The 20,224-nt window shown below is 43.3% G+C and overlaps 1 protein-coding gene across 6 annotated transcripts in view; it reads left to right on the top strand.

Annotated features, from left to right (window-relative positions):
• The window catches only part of LOC132378539 (F-actin-uncapping protein LRRC16A-like), a 331,671-nt gene that overhangs the window by 286,095 nt on the left and 25,352 nt on the right, over positions 1–20,224 (top strand). For all 6 annotated transcript variants that reach the window (XM_059945517.1, XM_059945515.1, XM_059945516.1 and 3 more), the window contains 3 exons: positions 90–301; positions 8,749–8,855; positions 15,868–16,291. In XM_059945517.1, coding sequence (XP_059801500.1) covers positions 90–301; positions 8,749–8,855; positions 15,868–16,291 — 743 coding nt within the window. The remainder of the gene's footprint in view (positions 1–89; positions 302–8,748; positions 8,856–15,867; positions 16,292–20,224) is intronic.

Genomic DNA, 20,224 nt, shown 5'->3' with positions numbered 1-20,224 from the left:
CAGAGGCCCAAAGACTCTAATCTTGTTCCTATTTCTTAATATTGTTATAAGATGCTTGGGAGTTCCACTAATGCCAAATTTTTGTACAGAGATGGAGTTTGACTTGGATAAGGCCCTGGAGGAGATCCCAGTCCATTTTGATGATTTAACTCCTGCCTCGGGCAGCTCCAGTAAACAAGAAAGGTCATCTCGGCCTAGTAGCTTGATGACTGAACTGCCCTCAGAAGAGGTAAAGAAACTGGAGCATTATACAAAATCTAGACCCAAGCGGAACAAAAAGCTACCATCAAGCAAGACCGCTGTAAGTACTTTTGTGCTTATTGAACCACTGTTTAACTTTCATCTTTTTATCTTATTCGTTGTTGTAAGGCCTGTGGCTGCATTCAATATCAGCACTCCTTCAGATGATTAGTAAGGTCTTATCAGCAGGCCAGTATTTGTTAGCTGAGCTACTGTACATTAAGGGTGGGATTCTTGTTTTCTTTGGTTCAATTATAATTTTCAAAATAAATAATTCAGTCTCTGTTTTCAGATGTAGCTCCAATCCTTAATCTGGAGAACTGTAACTGAATTTCAGTAGTCCATGATAATGATTTTTAGATTAAACTTCCATGAGTTAATCTTGCTTATTAGTGTGTCAGAGCGGAATCTCTTCAGCTGTGGTGTTTCTTTATAGCCTTGCCTATTGTCCATTTTGTTTTATTCATAGTAATACCTCATTCCCAAACAGTTATTCTCTTAACATTAGTTATTCCTTCAATTAAGCTTATACATGTCTGATTACTGACATGCATTGTTGTAAGCACAGAAACCATGTAAAGGTTGAAATGAAGTCTTCAAGAGATCATAACATTTTCCAAAGGCACCCTCTGCTTGCACACTTATACTAACCAGTACCAAATCAACAGCTAATTTATGCTGAGAAAGTCTCAGAAGGATCATCCAAATCTATAGTGGTGACTGAAAACTTTGCAAATGCACCCTGTGTTGACAATGCCGCTTACCTACAATCATCACGTCAACATTGATGAACATGCGGGATTGGTAACTGGCTACATAGGAAAGTGCTTTGAGGACATTACTGTGATTAAACATTACTCTGTCAGGGCAATCCAGAAACCATGGCTGACTGCAGAGGTTCATGCTCTGCTTAGGGACCAAGTTGCTGCCAGATCGGCAGATAAAACGGCTCTAAGGTCAGCAGGAGCCACATTCTCCCATGCCATCAGGAAGGCAAAGTATGACTACGCTCAGAAAACGCACTGAGACCTTTGTGACACCGGGGATGCATAGCGCATTTGGCAAGGTATACAAACCATAATAGATTTCGTGACTCACCCTGTGCGTCGACAGTAACGCCTCCCTTCCTGATGAGCTGAATTTGACACAATGAGTGATGTGACATTGGGAAAAAGCTGCTCTCCCCCTGAGGAACAGGCACCTTGTCTGGCCACAGCCGAGGTGGGGAGGACTCGAGCCAGGGTAAACCTATGCCAAGCCTCAGCACTGGACCACATACCTGGCCAAGTGCTGAGGGATCATGCAGCCCAGCTAACAGGGATGTTAATGGACTTCTGCAACAATCTACGGTCCTTCAGGCTTCTAGGCAGACTACCACACTGTCATTCTGTGTATCAGTGTGCTCTCTGCCCCACGTCAATAAAAGTTGGTCAGCAATTTTTGAGGCTGATGAGCTCTCCTTAAGCTTCTCGGGTAGTATAGTCGCTGTTGCGCCTTCTCTACTATCGAGGTTGTGTTGACGAATCAAGACAGCTCCTCGGTGATGCTCATCCTCAAAAACTTGAAACTGGAGACCTTTTCCACCACCTGCCTTCCTGAAGCCAATTATTGTTTCTTTTGTCATCTTGATATTGAATGATAGGTTGTGGTTCCTGCACCAATCAGGCACTTTCAGCTCCCTATGCAGATTCGTTATTGTTGGGATAAGGCCAATCACAGTTGTGTTGTCTGCAAATTTGATGATTGAGTTTATAGCACGAGCAGGAGCGCAGTCATTGGTGAAACGAGAGTAGAAGTGTGCTCAGTATACACCTCTTTGGGGCACTGGTGTTCAGAGTTGTGGGGAGGGGGGGTTGGTGTGCACTTGTCTAATTTCATCTTCTGGTTACGATTAGTGAGGAAGTCCAATATCTCAACACCCATCTCTGTAACTGGATCTTGACAGAAAGACCCCAGCCAGACTGAGTTGGCAGCTCCATCACGCAGAACAGTGGTGCTCCCCAGGGCTGTGCGCCCAATCCACTGCTGACTCACGACTGCACTTCCAGACCCAGCTCAGACTGCATCCTCCTGATGACACAATAGTGGTTGGCCTGGCCAGCAACAATACTGAGCCGTCGCACAGAGAGGAGGTGGAGTCTTGACAAATGGTGTGAGAGCAACCCGGACCAGACAAAGGAGATGACTGTGGACTTTGGGAAGGTGAGGGTCGTCCACTCTCCATTGCACATCGGTGGCTGTGCCGTGGAGAAAGTAAAGAGTATGGATTCCTTGTATGCACATAATGGATGATCTAACCTGGACTTATAACACTTCCTCTTTAGACAGAAAGGCACAGCAACATCCACACTTTCTGAGAAGTGAAGCATCCATTCTAACAACTTTCTGTAGAAGCATCCTGTCTGGCTGCATCATTGTGTGGTATAGAAGCTGCAGAGCATTGGACTGCTAGCTCCTAGCGGACAGTAAAGACCGCCGAGAGGATCGCCACCCCACAATCCCTTTGACCCACTACTGCCAGGAAGGAGAGACAGGAGCATCAGGACTTGGACTGGGCAACAGCTTCTTCCCTCAGGCTGTGAGACTTAATGAATACCCTTCCACCACCAAAATCTCATCACTAGGACAGCCAGCTCTTCGCTGGGAACTTCACACGCATTTTTGAATTATATTTTACCAGCTTGTTTGTGGCGATATTTTGTGTTATGTGCTAAGCGTGAGGTAGGTGTGTTGTGGGTGCACCATGGTGCGAAGGAACATTGTTCCATTCCATTGTATACACGTGTACATTCTGGTGACAGCAAACTTCAACTTAATTTGTTGTCCATGGCATCACCTTGTGAGTCTTCCTTTTTAAAGCAATGAAGACCTTGTTTCTTTTGTATACATAAGACCTCCTAGTTATAGAGTTTCACCTTCTGATTAAAGAAGCTCATGATATTAGCCTAACCTTGGGCTGCATAGAAAGCTTATCCTCTGATTTAAACACTTGGGCCAGATACCCTGCCTCAGAATGCTGGACAATTTCCATATGTTCCACCTGGTGTTATATCAGGAGGGCATCTTTGACAAATGACTGGGAGACCCTGTGATCTCTGTCTCAGAGGCCAACACCAGGACATCTTTTAAGAGGGTGAACTCTTGCAGGACATCAGGCCTTGATAGTATGGCATTGAAAATCTGTACCGACCAACTGGTGGGAGTGTTCAAGGACATCTTTAATCACTTGCTGTTCCTGTATGAGGTTCCCTCTTGCTTCAGAAGGGCGACAAGTTTAATTTAGTTATTTTTGCATAATATTTTTTTTTCTTTTTTCTGTGTTTTTTTTTCTATATTATATATTATGAAATACCTAGATTTACCTTGTTCATACATTTACTGTATGGTTCATGTTTTGGGAATATGTATTCTTTCATGTGCAATGGGAATTTGTATGTTTGTAATCCCTTTATTAATATATCAATTGTATTTTGTACATATTATTAATGATAACAAAAAGATTGAAAAAGAAGGGCGACAGTTGTACCAATGCCCAAGAAGAACAGTGAGCTGCCTCAATGACCATCACCCAGATACACCCACATCTACTGGGTCACGGCCAGAATCGACTCCTGTCTAAGCAGTTCATTTATTGCCACAGCTCTACAGAGGATGCAATCTCACTGGCTGTCCACTCAGCCTGGATGACCTGCTCAACAGTGATATCTACGGGAGGCTGCTGTTTATTGATTACAGCTCAGTGTTCAACACCCTCATACGCTCAGTTCTAATAAGCAAGCTCCAAAACCTGGGCCTCTGTACCTCCCTCTGCAACTTAACTTCTTCATCAGGAGACCAGAGTCCGTGTGGATTGGAAAAAAAAATTTCCTCCTCGCTGACAATCAACTCTGGTGCACCTCGAGGATGCATGCTTAGCCCACTGCTCTACTCTCTCTACACCCACCGCTGCGTGGCTAGGCACAGTTCAAACAGCAATTATAACTTTGCTGATGACAGGACTATTGTTAACAGAATTGCAGATGATGAGGAGGGAGGTGTACAGGAGTGAGATGGATCAGCTGGTTGAGTGGTGTCACATCAGCAATCTTGCACTCAACGTCATTAAGACCAAAGGATTGATTGTGGATTTCGGGAAGTGGAAATTGAGGGAGCACACACCAGTCGATGCAATTAGAAAGAAGGCACAACAGCAGCTATACTTCTTGGTATGTCACCGAGGACTCTCTCAAGTTTCTACAGGTGTACCATGGAGGGCATCTGAACTGCTTGCATCACCGGCTGGTATGGAAAGATCAGAAATTTGTAAACACAGCCAGCTCCGTCACGGGTACTAGGCACCCCAGCATCGAGGACACCTTCAAAGGGTGATGCCGCAGGAAGGTGGCATCCTGTATTAAAGTCCCCCATCACCCAGGAAATGAACTCTTCTCATTGCTACCATCAAGGAGGAGGTACTGGAGCCTGACGACACACACTCAACATTTCAGGAACAGATTCTTCCCCTCCGCCATCAGATTTCTGAATGGACAGCTGCAAAACAACAAATTTCACAACATGTGCCGGTGATATTAACCCCGAATGCTGACATAATTGACTGCAGATGCTGGAACTGGAAGCAACAAAGAATCTGCTGGAGGAATTCCTACTGGCATCTTAGTCCTGATGTAGAGTTTTGACAGTTCCTTGCCCTCACGGATGTCCTTGACCCACTGAGTTCCTCCACCGGATTTTTCTCTTGCTCTGGCAGATGATTAGTGCCCAACATTGCCAGTGCTAGACGAGATTCAAGAGGTCAAAATCATTATCATCAGGTTAGCTTGCACGCTCATTTTTTAAAGTTTAATTTCAGTTAGATAGGCCAGTACTATTTTCGTATTTGAAATGGAGTCAGATTGCCCTTTCAAATTTTGCTTTGAAGAAAAACACTTAAGTTATGGATTGGTGTACTCTCTGCAGCTTTCAAGAGTTTGAATCCTGCAACTCATCCTTAATCCACCACCCACACCAAAACACTCTGCACGTTCATGACAAACCACCTGTGCTGTTAATTCCAATGTCTATACAGATCATGCTAAAGGATACTGATGCTGGGATACATCTTCAAATGCACCGGGACACATCATCAGTGATGTAACTGGGAGTCATCGGGTGTTTCGAGTCTTTCAACATCAAACACCCTCATCCAGGTGACCCACCCACGACTGATCAGGCCTTGGCTTGTGTCCCAGCACCATTGCTCCACGGGTCACACCTCTTGATCCATAGCCTCAGTGACGGTCCTGATGGCTGTTTTCTGTGCAGCCTCCATAATGCCAAGGAGAGAGTAGGTTCTGCGCTCAACATATAAAAGATTGCCTAATCTGAACACCAGCAAGACAAGGATGTGCACTCAGGTTTTTGATTACATGCTAAATCCAGGCATTGACAACTAAATGACTGTAAAAGTCAGGCAACCATTACAAAGCAAATTTAATGCATTACAAAAAAAAATAAAGTTGTGCCAGCAATCTGATTATCTTTGATAAAAATCAGAAGCCTGAACCAATAGAGTCTGGTTGTGTGTTCTTTCTGATCTGTGTGGATAAAAGCCTTTCTGAGGCAATTTTATTAATCAAGGAGGGAGTCTATCAAGAAATGTCGTCACTAAGCAAAAGGTTGCTTAGTGACGGCAGTGTGTTTGAAAAGATGTTGCTGCAAGAAGGTCAAGCGTGTGCAAGATCACCAAAATTGTGCTGATCCCTTGGATTAAGAGCCATTCTTTCCTACCTTTCTTTGTACTGGGAACAGCCAGAAGAACCAGGCAGTGACAAACAAGATTCAGCAGATCCTAGAATCGGGACCCACAAACTATCTGCTGGAGCAGCTCGGTGAATGGAACAGCATCCGTGGGAGGAAAGGAATTATCGATATTTCAAGTCAACGTCCTGCATTGGGACGTTAGATCAGTCTTGGTGAAGATGAAGTTGAGATGTGGAGTCGAGCAATCACTGGAGTGTGACCCAACAGGGATTGTTTTCTCTTCAGTTTCTTATCGTTCTCACACCTGAAAAGCCTTTGATTCTAATTTTTAAAGTATTTACTGTTAACATTAGAATGATAAGTCATGACTATCTTGCCTTTTAACTGCAACAGAAATCACAGAGGTTGCGTGACCTTAACAGGAAGGGATTGTATTTTGTCATCTGCTGATTGGATATTGATCATGAACACCCAGTAATACTGTGTCACACAGAACTCCAAGTAGCCAAACTAAGCAGCTAAAGTCTTGGCTCTTGTGCTAAATAACAATTATTGGAATCTCTGCTTTGGTAGATTGCACACAGACCTGAGCATAGGTCCCCCTAACCTGGTAGACAAGTTGTGGCGTGCAGAGGAAGCTGGTGGATGCATGCTTACGGAGGCCAGGCTTCAAGATGTTTGCCTGGGAGGAAGGGGCTTACACTTAACATTCATCAAACAAGGTTTATGTAACAATATAGAAGCACAAGAGACCAGAGACTGCAAATCTGGAGCAACACACAAAAAGCTGGAGGAAATCTGGGTCTGGCAGCATCTATGGAGAGAGTTGCTTGAGTTCCTCCGGTTTTTTGCTTGTTGCTGCTATGATCACTCAGTCCAACCCAATCAACCCCAACTATGATGGTCCGTGACTGTGCCGGACTTCCCACGGAGCCCTACATTGATGCAATTTACTGTTGCCTCGGTGGACCAGTGTGTGAATTCTGACACATCTGAGAAAGATGCCGTTTGAAGGCCAAGATCTCAAACCTAACTGCTGAAATTTGGGCAACTTGTCACAGCCACCGAGAAGCACTTACTACCTTAAGAAAATCTTCCAAATCCACCGAATGCATAAGGAAACCAATGACAACACCCTGGTCCCAAATCCACAACCAGCAAGGAGATCCCAGTGATACACCTAGTCAAAATCACTATCATAAGACTTGCATGCACATTCCTTTCTGAAACTTTCCTTTTGTGATATTGAGTCAAGAGTCCATGCAGATTTTGCATTGAAAAAACCCCCTCAACCTATGGTTCGGTAAACTTGCCCTGGTTTTCGTGAGTTTATCGTCATTTTGTGCCTAGATCCACTGGGTCCAACACCTGCCATGGAATTAAGCACTCTATTCTAAGCTCAGTGACAGCAAGAGATTGATGGGTGGACACATATAAAAGTTGTTTCTGAAGCCTTTGAAAATGTGTAGACTGACTGAATCCCCAGCCTGTGACTGCTCAAAGCAGTAGAGAAATAACTGTGGGGATGTATTGATTGTCTGTGAGTTAGGAGCACACAACAAAAGTGGCTGACAGAGTGGATTACCCACTCACCCATCCCACCAAGTGCTTCTTGCTCCACTTGTGTGTCCCATATTGACCTCATCAACCTGAGAACCACAGGATTCGACTGGAAACAAGTCATCTCCAGTTCCATGGGGTTGCCCAGTGCAAAGATGCACCTTTGTGAGTTTTGTATTCGGAGTTCACATTTGTGCATTTCCTTGGGCAATCACATCTCTTTCCTTGAAGTTGGGTTTGACTTCATTTTAGGAGCTAATAATGTTAAGCTTGTCGCTGAAGAAGCTGTGTTTTAGCACTCTTAGCAACGAGGGTGTATTTCCACCTTGCGATCTCTTGGATGTCCGAACTCAGCCAGGAACTTAAACTTGTGGTGGAGCAATAACATGTTTAATACGTAAAAGACCAATCTCAGCACCACTAACTATGAGTGCTCAGTGGAGCTAGGTGTCAAGTCTGTGGATGGTCACCATTTTCTCCTTCCACTTTTGTCATATTTCTGACTCTCAAGTATGCAGAATGATGAAACGAGTAAAACTTCTAGATTAGTTACCCCTGTACCATCCTGCAGGGCCAGTGTTTGTGATCTTGCTAAAGTCTACCTCAGATATTAACCAATTCCTCACCTCTCATCCATTCACCACTTCCCTTTTCAAATTAACGTGTTTGTTGAGATTAAAGTACATATCAGGAACAGCAAAACTATACCAAGTACTGACAACAGATGACTACACTTTAGTTTTGCTCATTTTTAAGAAAAGAAACTAATTTTCTTTGAGATTATAGCCACTCTACTTGATTTTTTTTCAATGTAGCTTTAGATCTCCATAATATACAGTACCTGAAGCCTACTTAATAACTTGTCAAAACTGATCGCCAACTTCTAGTGTTGATGGATTTCTGAACCAACCTCTCATGGGCTTAGCATTCTTCCCAAAGGAAGTCATCTAGAAATGGATACAACTGGGGGTGATTTTATTTCTCGAGGCCCCTATTTTTATGTGAAACTATCTGAAGGGAATCATAATCATTATTGAGCACATAACCATTTACCCAAATACTAATTTTTCAGCCCAGCCTTTGAAAATTGTTACTAATACTGGTAATAAAAGGAGACGATGGGTTAACAAAATGGGCAAAAAGTTTTTATGGCTGTTTCAGTGGAGTGTTTATATTACTTAATTAAAAGTAAGAAATAATTTTGGTCAGGTTTCTGCAACAGAATGCCAAGAGAGTGAGAACAATGGCCTCATAAGCAGAGTTGATGAGGGTGTGGATGAATTTTTCACCAAGAAGATAACACGAATGGAATCAAAGTAAGTGTTTGAATGTAAATTTGTGTTTAGACTACTGAGACTTACGAGATATTGACCAACCTTAAATTTGGATTAAATATTAGTAGCCATATTTTCAGGTTTAAACATGTAATATTTTTATATATTTATTTTCTTTTTGTTCGTTCCTTCCTCCCTTCCCCCCTTCCTCCTTCCCTCCCTCCCTCCCTTCCTCCCTTCGTTCTTTTCTTATTCTGACATTCTACAAAACACCCCTGAACCATTCAGTCCCAAAGAACATATTCTTGCTGGCATCAGTTGAAAAAGAAAGAAAAAGCTGTAGATTCTAGGAATCTGAAATAAAAACAGAGAATACTAACAAGAAAATCTGCAGATGCTGGAAATCCAAGCAACACACACCGAATACGTGGCTAAGAAGATGGTGCAGGAGGGAGGGCTTCATGTTTCTGGACAATTAGGCGTTGTTCCCAGGAAGATGGGACCTGTTCCGATGGGTTAGTTTGCACCTGAACTGGAAGGCGACTAGCATCCTTGTGGGTAGGTTAGCTAGTGCTGCTCCTGGGGGTTTAAACTAGATTAGCAGGGGGAAGGGAACCAGAGTGTTAGAGCAGATGGTCAGGTGGAGGAAGATAAAGGTCATGCAAGGACTGCTTGTGTGGGCAGAAATCAAAGGTTTGTATGCAATAGAACTGTTCTCAGGTGCCAAGCTAAAGAGACTGGGGTGGAGGTGTCTTGCTCTCAAATAGAGGAAGCTAGGAGCATGTCTTATAAGGATAGGTTGACTGAACTCAGCCTTTTCTCCTTGGAGCGAAGGAGGATGAGAGGTGACCTGATGGAGGTGTATAAGATGATGAGAGGCACTGATCATGTGGATAGTCAGAGGCTTTTTCCCAGGGCTGAAATGGTTGCCACAAGAGGACACAGGTTTAAGGTGCTGGGGAGTAGGTACAGAGGAGACGTCAGGGGTAAGTTTTTCACTCAGAGAGTGGGGAGTGTGTGGAATGGGCTGCCGGCAACAGTGGTGGAGCTGGGTACGATAGGATCTTTTAAGTGATTTTTGGATAGGTACATGGAGCTTAGAAAAATAGAGGGCTATGGGTAAGTCTAGTAATTACTAGGGTAGGGACACATTCGGCACAAACTTGTGGGCCGAAGGGCCTGTATTGTGCTGTAGGTTTTCTATGTTTCCAAAATGCTGGAGGAACTTAGCAGGCTAGGCAGCATCTATGGACAAGAGTATAGTCGACGTTTCAGGCCAAAACCCTTCATCAGGACTTGATGAAGTGTCTCGGCTCGAATCATTGACTATACTTTTTTCCATAGATGTTGCCTGGCCGGTTAAGTTCCTCCAGCATTTTGTTTGTGTTACATAGAAGACTGGAAATTTTCATTGGGCCAGGCAGCATCCGTGGAGAGGCAAATGGGGAATACCTCAGCTGGATGACCTTTTATCTGCACTGAGAACAGCTCGAAATTGAATGTTTAAATTTGCAGAGAAGTAGATGGGGTGGCAATAGTGTCAGGTCGGGGTGTGTGTGTGTGTCTGATAAAGTCTCTAGTTTACTGTAGTAGATGAGCAAAACAGAGAAGAAACATGGTAGAAAGCAAGACCTGGAACTAAGATGTGCACTGGAGCATCAGAATGCTCTCAATCTGAAATGAACGCACAGGGCACTGGAAATACTTACAAAATAAGGCAGGGTCTATGAAGTGAGATAAACTGTGGTTACAGGACAAGTTGTTGCAATCATCGTTAAAGTTGATGGCCACAACCTGCCTAGACAAAGGATGAGATGCTGTTCCTTAGGCCTATGTTGGACTTTGGTAGTACAAAGTGGAACAGCAGGTCAGTAGAATTGAGAATTAAAGCTTGGGCAATGGAGGTGTGTTATACAGTCACCCACAATCTGATGTTGGTGTTACTGGTATAGGGCAGACTAGAGTATGGACACTGAAGGCAGCAGATCAGATTGAAAGAAGTGCAATTAACTTGGAAAGAGTGTCTGGGTCACTGGATCAAGGGTTGGAAAGAAGCAAAAGGGGAATTCATGCCCTGTAGGGAGAGGGTAGGAGGGTGCTGTGAGAAGGGGGCAGATAACAGAGATAGTAAAATGAACAAACGGTAGCAGAGGGATTGGTCCTTCTTGAATGCTGAAGGGAGAGGGCACCATCTCGTGTCCACAGGAGTAGAAATTGTGTTGAGTGTGAAGACTGAATGGTGACAACAAGAGGAGCCCTGCCCTTGTTTTGGATCAGAAGAGATGATGAAAGTAGAAGGGTGGCAGTTGAACCGATGTAATTGAGAACTTTGTCAAGTATGGTGGCCAGGAAACCACATTTAAGAAAAATGGACGATATTTCATTGGACCTGTGAGAAGTGTCACAGTAGGACTGGATGAAACAAGTGGAACACTTGCAGGGAGACTCTTTCCTTGCTGGTGATACCTGATGTACAAGGTATTTCCAGCTTCTGCTGTGTTTTTCACCAGGTAATTGGCTGGGTAATAGTTACTGCAAAGCAGTCATTGTACAACCAGGGCAAAATGGTCCCATCCTGATTGATGTCCCACAGAAGTCAGCCAATTTGCCAGTCCTAATTCATTGCCTTAAAGCCTTTTAAAAGGAGACATCTGCTCATCCTCAGCCTTTGTGAAAGATTCTGCTTTGAAAATGGAACGACCTGTATTTTTCTAGTTCTTAAGTGTTCAAATTGCAACACAGCTGCTGCCTGACCTGCTCAAAGGATTTCCTTGTCATCGGGTGAAAATAACATCTGTAAACTTCCATCTTTCCCTTGATGATTTTAGTTACTGAAGGCTGAGTGAGAATTGACCCTCCTTCTGTTAATCTCGCTTGTCATTCAGTTCATGATCAGAACACCCACAATAACTTAAAACAAGGCTTGAGGAAGTAAAGCAGGTGTTTGAGCTTCCATTTGGTTTTAATATTTCATAACTTGGTTAATCTGTTTGTTAATTTACAAAACCTAATGATATCTAATAACATCACCTTCAAAATTAAAATTATTAAGTGTTATCTCTTAGATTTTATCATATAGATATTGAGTTGACTTTTACAAGTATTCACCACACAAAATAAATCCACTCCACACATGAATCGGTGCAACCTGACACAGTATCAATGCACTAAAATGCAGATACCTTTAACAGCTCTAGTTCTGTTATCAGGCGTGTTGTATCTTGATCTAATTGACAGGAGTTTTTGTTTTTGGTTTTTGGCATTTTTAGTTAGTGTATCCAGCTTTCAGTTTTTCAGAATGTTTGCATGTAGAATTTGAGGATTACAAGCCAACTGAATAGTCTTTGACCACAATTTTTCTCCATGCTGAAACCATCCACCACTTCCTGCACGTCTGTTCCCTTTCTTCATATTTATTATATCTGGTTGAATTTGGACTACGTGTTCTTGCAGACTGTAGCCAAGAGTACTGAGGTATGTATCTAGAATAGGGAAGTATGGCTCTGGAGAAAGCAGCCACAACCCCCTCCCATTTGAGTATTTATTTATAGCTGGAAACTGCATATTAATAAATGATACACACTTTCTTTCTTTCTTTATTTATTGAGATATAGTGCAGAATAAGCCCTTCCGGGTTCATGCCCAACAATCCCCCAATTTCAATCCTAGCCTAATCATGGGATAAGTTACACTGTGCTACCCTGCCACTCCATTTGGTTACTGGATAGTACAGGTAGTCCCCAAGTTACGAACATCTGACTTACGGACAACTCGTACTTATGAACCGAGGGAGGAGAACGCCGTCTGCCATTTTAAGTCAGATCGTGACACTGTCTGCCATTTTAAGTTGGATCGCGACACCGTCTGCCATTTTAAGTCGTTGCCGTTGACACTGTGTTGAGTGTATAACTTTATATTTGGCTTAAATTTTCTTAGCAAGATTCACCCCGACCCCTCCCCACCCCCCACCCCCCCCGTTCTGGTTGGCTGGTGGTGCAGTGAGATCAGCACTGGGTTCAAGAACAGAGGTTCCCGAGTTCGATCCAGCGACAGACCGCTCCCGTGCCAGGTTGACATTGATCCAGTGACTCCCGTACCATCCGTGCCGGGTTGATGTCAAGCTCGCAACTCGACCTCTTTAAAAAAAAAACTGCCACCTCCAGTTTAAATTCCCAAGTGGAATATTGTGGAGGATCAAATACCCAAACCCAGCACAGTCCCCACTTGTCCCATTTAACCTGTCTCAGTGCGGTGGCCCTTAGGACCCAGCAGACCTCGGGATCCGCCACCTGCACTGTTTCTGTTCCATTGACGGGAAGCAATCGTGATTGAAAATAAAGTGGAAATAATAAAGCGTTTGGAAAGAGGTGAAATGCCATCAGTCATTGGAAAAGCGTTAGGCTACAGTCGGTCAAAGCTCGGAACAATTTTAAACGATAAAGTGAGAATAATGGAGCATGTGAAAGGCCCTGCCCCAATGAAAGCTACAATTATTACTAAGCAATGCAGTGGTTTAATTATTAGAATACATACGTTTCTTAAGTGTCTTATATGCACAGAAAGGTAAAATATATACCATATACTAAGACGAACATTTGACTAACTGACACTAAATAATACCAGATGTACTTGTTCCGACTTACATACAAATCCGACTTAAAGACTGACTCAGGAATGGAACTCGTTCGTAACCTGGGGATTGCCTGTATTACAATTCAACTAAAGGGCACTTAACTAAATAACTTACTTATTACACCACATAAAGAAGCTTACCTTTCCGATGGTTCAATGTGCACATTATTGTTATATACACAAAATTATTAAAGTATTATATTAAACTATCTGCAAGGTGTATGTATCAGCAGAATATGTAACGAAAATGAATGTTGTGTTTAGACTTGGGTCCCATCCTCAAACCATCTTATTATATAAATGCAAGTATTCCAAAATCCAAAACATTTCTGATCCCAATCATTTCAGATAAAATATCTGATATCCGCAGGGCCGGATATGATACACCCCAGGTTGTTGTGGGAATTGAGAGAAGAGATCGCAGGAGCATTAGCCATGATCTTTGAATCCTCTTTGGCTGCAGGGGAAGTGCCGGAGGACTGGAGAATGGCAAATGTAGTTCCCTTGTTTAAAAAAGGTAATAGGGAGAAACCTGGGAACTATCAACCAGTGAGTCTTACGTCAGTGGTATGCAAACTACTGGAAAGGATTCTTAAGGATAGGGTCTATGAGCATTTGGAGAAGTACAGTCTACTCATGGATAGGCAACATGGCTTTGTGAAGGGAAGAACATGCCTCACGAGCCTGATTGAGTTTTTTGAAGAGGTAACAAAAGAAATTGATGAGGGTAGGGCAGTGGATGTGGTCTACATGGACTTTAGCAAAGCGTTTGACAAAGTCCCTCTTGAGAGACTCATCCAGAAAGTCATGAGGCACGGGATAAGTGGAACCTTGGCCGTTTGGATAAAAAATTGTCTCAAAGGAAGAAAGCAAAGGGTTGTTGTGGAAGGAAAGTATTCTGCCTGGAGGTCAGTGACTAGTGGAGTGCCGCAGGGATCTGTCCTGGGACCCCTGCTATTTGTGATTTTCATAAATGACCTGGATATAGAGGTGGAAGGATGGGTGAGTAAGTTTGCAGATGACGCGAAGATCAGAGGAGCTGTGGATGGAGCTGTAGGTTGTCGAAGGTTACAAGAAGATATAGACAGGATGCAGAGTTGGGCAGAAAAGTGGCAGATGGAGTGCAATCCGGATAAGTGTGAGGTGATGCATTTTAGAAGGACAAACCAGAAAGCTGAGTACAGGGTTAATGGTCAGTTACTTAAGAGTATGGGTGAACAAAGGGACCTTTAGGTTCAAATCCATACATCCCTCAAGGTCGCTGCACAGGTTGATAGGGTAGTTATGAAGGCCTGTGGGATGGTAGGCTTCATTAACGGGGATTGAGTTCAAGAGTAGAGAGGTCATGTTGCAACTCTACAAATCTCTGGTGAGACCACACTTAGAGTATTGTGTTCAATTCTGGTCACCTCATTATAGGAAGGATGTGGAAGCTATGGAGAGGGTGTAGAGGAGATTTACCAGAATGTTGCCTGGATTGGAGAACAAGTCATATGAAGCAAGGTTAGCAGAGCTGGGACATTTCTCTTTGCAGCGTAGAAGAATGAGAAGGGACTTGATAGAGGTCTACAAGATTATGAGAGGCATAGATAGGGTGGATAGTCAGTACCTGTTTCCCAGGGCACCAATAGCAATCACCAGAGGGCATATGTACAAAATTAAGTGAGGGAAGTTTAGGGGAGACATCAGGAGTAAGTTTTTTACACAGAGGGTTGTGAGTGCCTGGAATGACTTGCCAGGGATGGTGGTGGAGGCTAAAACATTAGGGGTATTTAAGAGCCTCTTGGACAGGCACATGGATGAAAGAAAAATGGAAGGTTATGGGGTAGTGTGGGTTTAGTACTTTTTTTTAAGGATTATATGGGTCGGCACAACATGGAGGGCTGAAGGGCTTGTACTGAGCTGTAGTGTTCTGTGGTTCTATGGTTATATAAGAGGTGGTCAACCTGTACTCAGTAAGAAAATGCAGAACAATTCAAAATATAATACAGTTCATTAACTTATTTTAAGATTCAAGCATTCTTAAATAAGTACATTCTCAATGCCTCTGTAACCAGATGTTTTCTAAAAAATGCAGTCTGCTGCTTTGGCCTATAAAATTAGGGAATTCCTTTATTTAATTTTACAATAGATTTATTTATTTTAAATGTTCTATTTTCAAGAACGTGCAGTTAATACAACAGGGGACTGTGGGCTTTTATGAGTTCTTAAATATTTTGAGGGGTTAATTTTCTTCCCTCGTAAGGTGCACTCCACCGGTCAATAGGGCTGGTGGGAGATATTTCTATCTGTCAACCGACGCTCCTAGAAGATGAGCATTTGTGCACAAAAGTGAGCCATGTCGGAATACTCATGGAGTGAGTTTTTGTCTCTATTCAGCATGGCTGTGAATATTTATATTTTTAAAAATCATATGTTTTAGGAGACTTTCCCTACGGAGCTCGGACTCTCTGGATTCTGGCGATTCAGATGACAAAAAAAGGAAGGACTCCAAAAAAAGTAGCTTTCTAAATTTAATCAAATCACGATCCAGCAAGGCGGAAAGGCCCCAGACCGTCGTCGTTCCAGAGGAGCCCTTGTCACCCAAAGGTGGAATGAAAAGTCCAGCCACAGATTTAACTAGGAAGGACTCAAAGCAGGTGGAACAAAATGGCAGCGTGGAGCAATCTGAGGGACACAAAACCCCCGATTCTGTGGACGGCGTGTTAGAGGATGCAGGCAAGCAGGAGAAATTGGACAACAAAAACAGCCCACAAGGTAGTCGTTGGTACGGCGTGCAAGTGATGGGCAGCGGACTTTTGGCAGAATTTAAGGCTAAGCAGGAGAAGCGGGCGGCCGTGCAAAAGGTAATTAATGGTATATTGCATTACTTGTCATTGGTTTTGAAGTGTACTTTGTCCATGTAAAAGCCAGTCCAATTTAAAAACCACTCTGTGTCTTTCTGAGATCAAAGTTGTGTACCTTTTATCAGGGATCACCAAAATAGATTACTAATTTAATTTCTCTCATAAGCACTGTGATCACCCACAAAACAAAAATGCAATTCACTCTGCCCTCTCAGGTCATTGTAGCAATGAATCACTGATACCATTAATGGCAAAACTTGGTAACTACAGGAAAGAGAAAAAAGTGATACTTAAATCAGCAGATCACTGAACCATGAATTTTTCAGTAATAATTATTTGAGAAAAGTACTTATTCCTTCAAGGTTTACATGAATTTTAGCAAAAGTTTTGACAAGATCCCATGTGGAGGGTGAATCGGAAATGTAAACCAATGGGATGTAAGGGAAAGTAACAAATTAGTTCCAAAACACCCAAAGGGTAGTGGGTGATCATCTTTTTGTGCATGGCAGATGGTTTCCGTTGGCGTTCTGTAGGATTCAGTGAAGTAGCTTTTTGTAATGCATATCATTTAGTTGGGCATAACGAGAAGAGATTTTGCAGATGGTTGATGGGATGGAGTAAAGCTGTAGGATGGAGATAGATGCCATGCAATAGGTGCATTTGGGAAGAGCAAAGAAAGCAATGGTGCACAGTATACAATAGGCTACTGAAAAGAGTAGCTTCAGGTGGATGTCCATCGACCCCTGAAGGTAGAAGGACAGGTAGGTAAGGGAGATCCATCCACCCATTTCACATGCCCATACCACCAACCTGGTTCCAACTGTTACTCATTTCTCCCTTCCCCTCTAACAGTTCCTCTCTCATCTCCTTTACTTGTAGGAATCCAGCTCTGGTAGTTCATCGTGTACCCACAAGTAGGTGACTCCCATCCCCCCTCGTCCCCTGCGCCCAGCTTGCTCCATCTGTTATGTAAGAGATTCTTCAGATGTTGGTGATCTTGGGCAACAAACACAAAATGCTGAATGAATCAGCAAGTCCAGCAGCATCTATGGAAGGGAATACATATCAGGACTCTGTAATCAGTCATGATGAATGGTCTTGGTCTGAAATGTTGACGGATTTTTCCCCTCCATAAATGTTGGATGAGTTCCTTCATCATGTGTGTGTGTGTGTGTGTGTGTGTGTGTGTGTGTGTGTGTGTGTGTGTGTGTGTGTGTGTGTGTGTGTGTGTGTGTGTGTGTGTGTGCGCGCGTTGCTCCATCCGTATATTATTCCTCTCTCTTTCTCTCTCTGTCCGCCCCCATCTAACATTCAGGGCCACAGTCTTTCAATTCCACCTCTGATCACCTCCCCTACTTAGCACAACATGCCTGACATCTTAGTTCAGCAATCACTTGAGAATCGTTTCTCCCCAATCCCTTTATCCTCTTTCTGCTGGCCACCACACCCCTGCACTCTCAGTCCTGACGCAGGGTTTCACCCTGAAACATGGACAGTTTATTTCCTCCCTCGGCTGTTGCTCAAACCACTGTTCCTCCAGGGATGGAGTGTGGTTCTAGATTCCAGCACCTGCCGTCTTGTGTCTCCATGATCCAGATACTTGGTTAAGGCATAAACTTTGTGAGCAAGGAGATGATGCTCAGCTCATTCAGATTTGCATAATAGACAGAAATGTATTCTATCGAGAGGGAAGAAATGAAAAATGCAAGAACTTGCTCTGGATGGGGCACTTAGCTTGTGATGTGCTGATGAAATTCCAATATGGAAGCATTCCAGTGCAGCGAATGAACTTGTTCTGGCTAATAGAGGACATGGAACTCCAAGAAGAATTCAACAGTGCATTTTATGGATAATGCTCTTCGAGTCAGATTACACGTATTGCAGAGTGAATGAATGTCTAGTAGTCAAGAGGCATATTCTCTCTCCTGGACAGTGTCAGATTCTTCAGTGTTGAAGCTGCACTCACCCAGGCGAGTGGAGAATATTCCCTCTTACTCCTGACTTGACCACTGGATGATGGGAATGTTTGAATGAGTTACTCATCACAGAATACTAAGCTGCTAGCTTGCCCTTTAGTCATGTGGCTTTGCCGATTAATTTTCTTGTTAATTCTGAATAATGGGAGATTCAGCAATGGTGATGTGAATGAGCTGGTAATTAGACTCTTGATTAGAGATGCGCAATAAATGTAGTAATTTTACATCTTATAAACTTCTCTGGGAAAGGAGAATTGACCCACAATAGGTGGGCTTTCCCAGTGGCCACCCATTTAAATTCTGCTTCCCATTCCCATTCTGACAAGTCAGCCCATGGCCTCCTGTACTGCCGTGAGGAGGCCACAGTCAGGTTGGAGGAGCAACACTTCATCTTCCATCTGGGTAGCTTCAACCCGATGACATGAGCATTGGTTTCTGGTAATTTCTCCCCCTCCCCTTCCCCTTCTCTCTTTCTCCATTCCCCATTCTGGCTCACCATCATCCCTTCTTCTCACCTCCCCCTGGTTCTCCTCCTCCTTACCCTCCTCCCATGGTGCACTCGCCATTCCAGTCAGAATCCTCCTTCAGCCCCTCACCTTTTCCACCTATCATGATCTAGATTCTCAATTCATTCCCCCCCCCCCACCTACCCAGCTTCCCCTAACCTGGTTTTATCTATCACCTGCCAGCTTGTCCTCTTTCCCCTCCCCACCCCACCACCTTATTCTGGCTTCTTCCCTTTTCCTTGCCAGTCCTGATGAAGGGTCTTGCCCAAAAGATGGGCTTTTTATTCCTCTTCATCGATGCTGCCTGTTGTGCTGAGTTTCTCCAGTATTTTGTTTGAGTTGCTGATGTTAATTGGCCCGTGGCCTGGCTTTCAGTTTAGAAACTAAATGCTGTCCGATCATTTTCAACGGCTCGCTCTAAGCATTAAAGGTCAAATGATAATCTAAAATGGTTTTGGAATATTTAATCAGCTGCTGATTAAAAACTAATGTAAGAGAAGATTGACAAAGGTGAATGGAGCAATCTGAAGATGCATCAGGAAAGCACGATTCTCTCCTGAGGAAGCAGGGCTGAGGGGTGATGTAATCGGGGCTGTAAGAATGATGAGTTGTTCTGTTGCAGTGGATACTGAGAGAAAGTTTCTACTTGTGGAGATAAACATAACCAGAAGCCACCAAGAAAAGAGTCACCAAGAAAAGCCGTAGGGAATTGGAGCATCTGGGGCCTTATGATGTGGATCTCTGGTCAGAATGGCCAAATAAAACCTGTGGTGGGAACCATTACAGTGGTGTTTTCCCAGGAAAAGCATAACAATCATTACACTTTTCAACAAAGATATTGCTTCCGGAATACTTTTGGGTGTATCCCATGAATTTTGGGCTGCTGATCATGAAAATCACCATGAGATTTCCCTGTCACACACCATATTTTTTAATGGCCAATGTTTGTTATTTCAATTCATAACTCAAGTCTGAATAACTGGTGCCATGATTAAGGAAGGCATTTATGTTGGTCCACAAATCAAACAGGTCATCAATGAGAGGCAATTCGAAGAATTTCCAGTGGAATCAGAGAAAATTGCACGGAAGGCATTCAAGGATGTTGTTGACATTTTTCTTGGCAACTGCAGAGCATCAAACTACATGCAGCTGGTTGACAACACGCTTCAAGCATACAAAACCATGAAGTGCAACATGTCACTGAAGATTAATTTTCTGCATTCCCATTTAGACTTCTTGCCTGAAAATCTTGGTGCTGTTAGTGATGAGCATGGTGAAAGGTTTCATCAGGACATTGTAGTCATGGAGAAACAGTATCAGGGAAACAGGAATCCATCAATGCTGGCTGATTATTGTTGGACACTTAAACGAGAAGCCTCAGACACTGAGTACAAATGAAAATCACCAACAAAATACTTTTAGCTTTGTGGAACTATTACAAAGCATCAGCA

The sequence above is a fragment of the Hypanus sabinus genome, chromosome 20 (genome assembly GCF_030144855.1).
Source record: "Hypanus sabinus isolate sHypSab1 chromosome 20, sHypSab1.hap1, whole genome shotgun sequence".
Taxonomy (NCBI): Eukaryota; Metazoa; Chordata; class Chondrichthyes; order Myliobatiformes; family Dasyatidae; genus Hypanus; species Hypanus sabinus.
Note: the sequence above shows the minus strand (reverse complement) of the source record. Positions and strands in the feature narration are given on the sequence as shown.